This window comes from Ophidiomyces ophidiicola (assembly GCF_022830035.1).
Source record: "Ophidiomyces ophidiicola strain CBS 122913 chromosome Unknown scaffold_7, whole genome shotgun sequence".
Lineage (NCBI taxonomy): Eukaryota > Fungi > Ascomycota > Eurotiomycetes > Onygenales > Onygenaceae > Ophidiomyces > Ophidiomyces ophidiicola.
Genome location: NW_026054647.1, coordinates 377,582 through 383,581, shown reverse-complemented (window position 1 = coordinate 383,581; position 6,000 = coordinate 377,582). Strand labels below are relative to the sequence as shown.

At 49.9% G+C, this 6,000-nt stretch overlaps 3 protein-coding genes across 3 annotated transcripts in view; all 3 read right to left on the bottom strand.

The window, feature by feature from the left end:
- The window catches only part of LOZ57_002540 (uncharacterized protein), a gene marked incomplete at both ends in the record, with an annotated part of 2,032 nt that extends 1,544 nt beyond the window's left edge, over positions 1 to 488 (bottom strand). The window contains one exon of the mRNA XM_049251609.1: positions 141 to 488. Within this exon, the coding sequence (XP_049109414.1) occupies positions 141 to 488 (348 nt within the window). The remainder of the gene's footprint in view (positions 1 to 140) is intronic.
- Positions 489 to 1,210: 722 nt separating this feature from the next.
- On the bottom strand, positions 1,211 to 3,092 carry LOZ57_002539 (uncharacterized protein; the record flags this gene model as incomplete). The annotated part of the gene is made up of 10 exons (XM_049251608.1): positions 1,211 to 1,361; positions 1,441 to 1,626; positions 1,699 to 1,904; positions 1,970 to 2,181; positions 2,238 to 2,269; positions 2,319 to 2,412; positions 2,492 to 2,760; positions 2,857 to 2,866; positions 2,943 to 2,968; positions 3,025 to 3,092. 10 exons carry the CDS (start codon positions 3,090 to 3,092, stop codon positions 1,211 to 1,213), a joined length of 1,254 nt encoding a protein of 417 aa, XP_049109413.1.
- Positions 3,093 to 3,463: 371 nt separating this feature from the next.
- Positions 3,464 to 5,419, bottom strand: LOZ57_002538 (uncharacterized protein; the record flags this gene model as incomplete). The annotated part of the gene is made up of 1 exon (XM_049251607.1): positions 3,464 to 5,419. One exon carries the CDS (start codon positions 5,417 to 5,419, stop codon positions 3,464 to 3,466), a length of 1,956 nt encoding a protein of 651 aa, XP_049109412.1.
- Positions 5,420 to 6,000: the final 581 nt, after the last annotated feature.

Below are 6,000 nucleotides of genomic sequence, written 5' to 3'. Positions count from 1 at the left end.
GGCGGGGAGGAGGGGGGGAGGGGGGGGGGGGGGGGCGCACTTCGCCAGGGCGTACGGAGCAACAACAAGAATAATAATAATAATAAAATAAAAAAACCAGCACGATTCAATCAAGAAAAATGTTCCCATATCCAACTCACCTTCCCAAAGTCTCCCGCCGCATCCAACACCTCTCGTAGATACCGATCCGACTTTGCATGCGTCTCAACCGTAGTTAACGCCAGCACCAAGTCCGCCGGAACCCGCATCAGCACTTCCGGCCCATCGTCCCCAGCTGGGCGTGCCTGCGCAGGCTGCCTGTCGCGCGTGGCAAACAACCCGGCGCCCTTCTCGTGCGCGCCGCCGCCGCCGCCGCCATCTGTCTTCGTCGTCGTCGTCGTCGTCGTCGTTGGGGGCAGGCTCCTGACCTCGATGCCATCGAGGCAAACGTCGTTCAGCTTGGCCCACGCGGCCAGCGCGGTGATCGGAAGCGAGGGGCCACGCTTCATTGCGCGCCAAACAGAAAAAGGTATATCGAGCGTCTGGAAAAAAAAAGACTCTTCAGCGCGACGGGCCAATTGAATCGCTCCGTGTTGCTATTCTCTCGTTTTCATCCCTGATCGCTTCGTGAGTTTTCCTGGTTGTCGTCGCGACTTGGTTCTTGAGTCGCCGGCGGCGCGTCGTCGTGGTGGTGGTGGTCGACTCGCGACCTGTTCGATTGGTTCGGGAAAGCACAGACGAAAATGCGATGATGTCATCGCCCGTCGCTGGCCCGCCAGGAACAAATCCGATCTCTACAGAGGATAGAATATCTAGTAAGTACGCCGCAGCACAAGGATGCCAGACGCTGGCAATGACTTGATTGTCTACTGAGTAAATTGCATATTGTGTTACTGGTGGAAGATTTTCGAGCCCACTTTTCTCCCTCCCCCCCCCTTCCCGTACATCGCCGGAAGCTAATCCGTAAAGTGTACTCTACTTCATAACCACCACTGTTGAACCTTGCCACGATCGCCAGAGCGAGAGGGAGTTTCCCAGAGAGCCTGCGCTAGCTATAGGGCTGACGCGTGGAAGAGGCGACGAAGCTATTTCGAGCAGCTGACCCACGACGGGTTTTCCTACCAGAAAGGGCGATAGTGGAAGATCGCTTAAGTTTTGGTTTCTGTATCTACTATACTACCTGCCGACTTTGAAGGATAAAATCTAAATACCCACTAGTTAGCATCGCGTTTTACTCAAGGGCAATTGGAGTCTTCCATACATCGTGCTTTCCCACCGACACTATCTCCTCCTCCGAAACTCTTGTGCCCCCAATGCCTTCTACATAGGCTATTGGCGCGTCACCCATGACCTTCCGCGCTACGTCCCCAACCGTACTATTTCTGCATTATGGGTTAGCATCAATTTTTCAACAGGAGAAGATCACGACATTGAGCAGATAAAAAAAAAAAGAAAACAAACTTTTTCACGAGCACGCAGTCTCGAAAGACTGCTCCCCCGCTCCCCGATCCAGAGCTGAAGTTGTGAATGTTGCGAACTGGAAACACGGGCACCAATCCTAGAAGATCTGCTGCCCGAGAGAGAACTTGGACCACACCCGTAGACCCGAATCGATAGAGTACAAGGTCTTTCAGATTCTCAACACGACTAGTCATTGGATGGTGAGCAGCATGGTCATTTTTGAGCCATCGAAGCAGAAGGGTCAGAGAGGCAAATTACTTTTTGAGCTTTTCATCCATTTCCTTGAGGCCCCCGCCGTCTGGATCGCCCATCTCGATTAAATCTTCTCTCGTGTCGACGAATTCACTGCCCTCTACGTATTTTACGTAGCCCTGCTTTGCGAGTTTACGCAGGAAAACTTCGGTTATTGCGGAGCACAGCACGATCGATTGGGGGTCTTGTGCCTTTGCGATTTTATTGATATTCTAATAGAAATGTCAGCGTACCGCAACAGTGACTGGTCATAGTTCGAGGGAAGGGCAAAGACTACCTTATCGGCGTCGGGATGGTCTATCTTATTCAATGCTAGAACTGTAGGGAACTTCTCGTCTATAAAAGCAACCACCACTTGTGCAATTGTCTCGTCTGACCATTCTTGTAGGGGTGTTTTGAGATCTAACTTGTCGAGGCATCGCGAGACAATCTTCGACGTGGCGCCGTAGCCAGAGAATTGTATTTGCAAGGTCTCAACGGCCGTTGCTTCTGTGCATATGATAAGTAGAGGCATAAGAGGCTTAAAACTGAGAGTCAATACGTACTCACTGCAACATGACGGCGTTTTATCGAACCCCTAGAGAAGTTAGCATTTCATTAAGAATCAGTGTTGGAGTAAATGTCACCATTTGTCCATCAAATTCCCCTGTATCCATCTTACAATCTCGGATTTTAACCAAACAATATCTTGTGATGGATCGTACCCCCTAGTTGCCTTCCCTAGGACAAAGAACAGTAAGCATCCCGACCCAGGATCCAGCGCCCAATGTCTTCAGAAGAAAGCCATAATGCAACCCACCCTCAGCATCCGTAGTGCCACTCACGTCGACCACATGAATCAACGCATCCGCATGGCGCAAGTCGTCCAAGAACTTATTCCCCAGCCCTTTGCCTTCGTGGGCTCCTGGAACCAGCCCCGCAACGTCAAGTAGCTCAATGGGCACCGATCTTCGCCCTTCATGGCAGCTACCGTAGTTCGGTTTGCACTTCTCTGATAGCTGGTGCCGCTGGCATGCGCAGTCTATTTGGAGGTATCCAATCGCGCGCTGGGGGTCGATGGTCGTGAAGCTGCGTAAAGACCGCTGTTAGTTATACTGGGGGGTTCTAATATCTTCAGTGTTGACTGTGGAGCCGTTGCGGGCTTGGGAGCGCGGTCTGACGTACGGAAAATTGCCTGGGCCAGGTCTTCCGAGTTAGCTATTAGCCGAAATCGGGTACGGAGGGGTTATCAGGGAAAATGAGAAACTCACCGACTTTAGAGGAAGCATCTGTTAGACTGTAATCGAGTCAGAAGGCGAAGCATCAAAGTATTGTCGGCGCAAATGGGGGTACCTGTTTAACGTCGTCGATTTTCCTGAGGAGGGTTTACCGACTAGTCCGATAAGCGGATCGCGAGGCATTGGACACCTAACAATGAGGTAAAAGGTGCGAAGAGCAAGAAATGATTATTAACGGGGGCTGGTAGACGCGTCGCGGAGCTTGAGGTGTTTTGGGGTAACTATGCAGGTGCCCCTCGGAAAGGCTTCCTGTCGAAGCGGGAGCATGCGGCTCAAAACTCAAAATGACTAACTCTATGACGCCAGTCACGTTTTTAAGTGCCTTGCACTACTGTAAAGAGAGCATAGAAAGCAATGGTAGAGGGCATTTCAATTATTTTATACCGAATTAAAGAGTATGTACAGTATCTGTGGCACATATGGAGAAAAAAGTGAAGTGTATAGAATTATTAACTGCTATTGTTTCTATATCCACAAAGACCACTCATCGTTAATTAGCCAGGCAATAGGGCCGGCGATTCATAATAGTAAGAATTATTATTCGGGGGATATGTAGTTTTAGGATCGTCCGGCTTTTGGTTGGTGCTGCTCGCGTCAGTTTCTCCGCCAATACTTGAACCGCCGTGCGAGAAAACACCAGTCGAAGTTGCCATCATTACCCTTCCATCCTTTCTCATAAGATCAATATCCGGCATTTTCCGTATATACTGAGGATCGGCGCTTGTGTTTGTATCGCCAACGTTGGTGGTTGCGTAGAGATTGGCAAGAAGAGAATTGGAGTAGTGCGATGCTGCAAAGAACCACAATAACAGCCAAACCACCACAGCCAGGAGGACCGGAAGAACCACAAGCGTGACTTGAAGGTATGACATAGCTGGTTGCACTTTGCTGATTTCTAGCTTAACAAGATCAGGGTTGATAGCCATCATGTATCCACGGGATAACAATAGATTATCTAGCCAGTTCTCGTTGTTCACCAGCCATTCAAAAGAGTTTTGGTTGAATGCCTTTGAACTAATATTGGAGGTGCCATCGCCCAGAGTACCGCTACCGACGAGGAAAGCAGATGTGTCCAACTCGCCAAAAAAGCGAGGTGCAGTTTTGTTCGAAGTTGATTGTTGATAGCAGTTAGTTCCGTATACCTTTCCACCCGTTGCTTCATTATGATAATACTTGTTGCATTGCTCGAAAGGTTTCACAGGCTCGGGGAGGGTTTCTGATCTAATTAGTGTAATATTGACCACGGAGACGCGGAAAAGTGAAAACACAACGTTGCCCGGAGTTCCCTCGGGGTTCAAATATTCGAAATTCACTTGGGTAACAGAATTACCAACTTTGCTTGCTGCGCCCAGTTGGAAACTGCTATTTTTCGCTCGAGCATTCTCAATCTTTTCTGCGATTTGTACGATAAATGGATCATTCAACTGCGCGGGGTCTGTAGACCAAGATCGCTTCACAATATCTTGCACATCAGCCCTCGCAAATGGGGCATTGTAGTCGTATACTGATGAAATTTTCATTGCTCCACCGAGAAATGTATGCTTTCTCCGGCCCTTTGTAACTGTGAACATTTGCTTCATGAAAGCAGTATCGCCTCCAACACCCAACACAGCCCAAGGATTGTCTTCGCGGTGGGGTCGAAGATATTCAGACAAGAACATTCGGTCCGAGATGTCGTCCCAATGAATTTCCGGTCGGCCGATGAGCGAGTCCTGCATGAAAGTGAAAGCAAAGGTATTGGGAAATGAGCATTCCCACACTGCAGTCTCGTTTTCACCTTTTTTCCAAGGGCAATCTTGGGATTTCGAAGTTCCTCCTTCATTTACCACCGCAAAAGTCGCATAGGTATCTGGAGATACAGAGAATCCTTCCTCATCAAGCCATATCCGTGGTCCGACGCCGTTTGCAGGATCGAACTTTCGAGTGGCGGGGACAGGTTCCGGCGTTCCAAGGTCAACCTGGCCCGTGAGGGTAAAATTCAAGTTCGAGTTAAAGAGATTCCCATTCATGAGCTCTAAAAAGTGCTGGTTGAGTCCATCCACCTCGCCAGGCTTGGTGGACGAAAACACCATATACCCTGGTCGCTTGAGCATTTGTCTCTGGACTGACGTAGCGGTCACATTCTTTTTTTGAGAAATGTAGCCGGGCGAATCGAGGCCCCATAGCAAAGTATCATACAAGCCAGCACCAAGGAGGAAGATTGTCAGGAAAAGCACAAGTGCTGCTTGGTGACTAAATCCGCGGGAAAACATGAATATAAGCCTCTGAATGTAGTCCTCGGTGAACATTAGGTACGCGGTGAATGCGCTTCGCATAGAGGCCAGGAGAGAGAAGAGTTTGAAAACGCCAATTTGAACGGCCATGCCGGCAACTCGGAAGAGTATCGATTTAACCGCATTGTGGCCAACAGCGAAGGACGAGTTCACGAAAGAAGAGGCGGGGGAAATCATGAGTGAAAGAACTGCGGAGGGTGGAAGAACAGATCCCCCAAACCCTCACAAATGGCCTCGCTTGTCTTCCGAACAATGAGGAAACGGTACAGAGCCGCTTAGGGATTGATATAATGGGAGATTCCACACCAGCACAGGCCTCTCTTTTTAGAAAGAAAGAGGAAAGAAGAGAGCGGAAACGGGGCGTTTGATGCGAACGCATTCTGAAAAACACGCGCCACCCATTCGGCCGTTCAGATAATATGCGCTCACTGTCCCGCATCTCGTATTGCAGGGGAAGGCGGCTCTCCCCGTGCGGCAGCCTCATCGCGACAGAAGCAATAATTCTGATCACCCTTGCGTCCTTTTACCGCGACTTTTATTGATATTTCTCACAGCTAGGAGGTAAGCTTTTGGCGTTGATTGGGGGAAGCTTCGCTACCGGGCTTGGCGGGCGTGATCTGGCCGGAGAATACGCCTTTGGGCGTCGAGGCTTTATGCTCATTAGCTGCATTCCATCGCGAAGGCGGACACCTTCGGGGTGGCGGGTGGGAGTGCCAGAGTCGTTCAAGAGGGGGCGACTGTGCTGCGCTGGCTTGGAT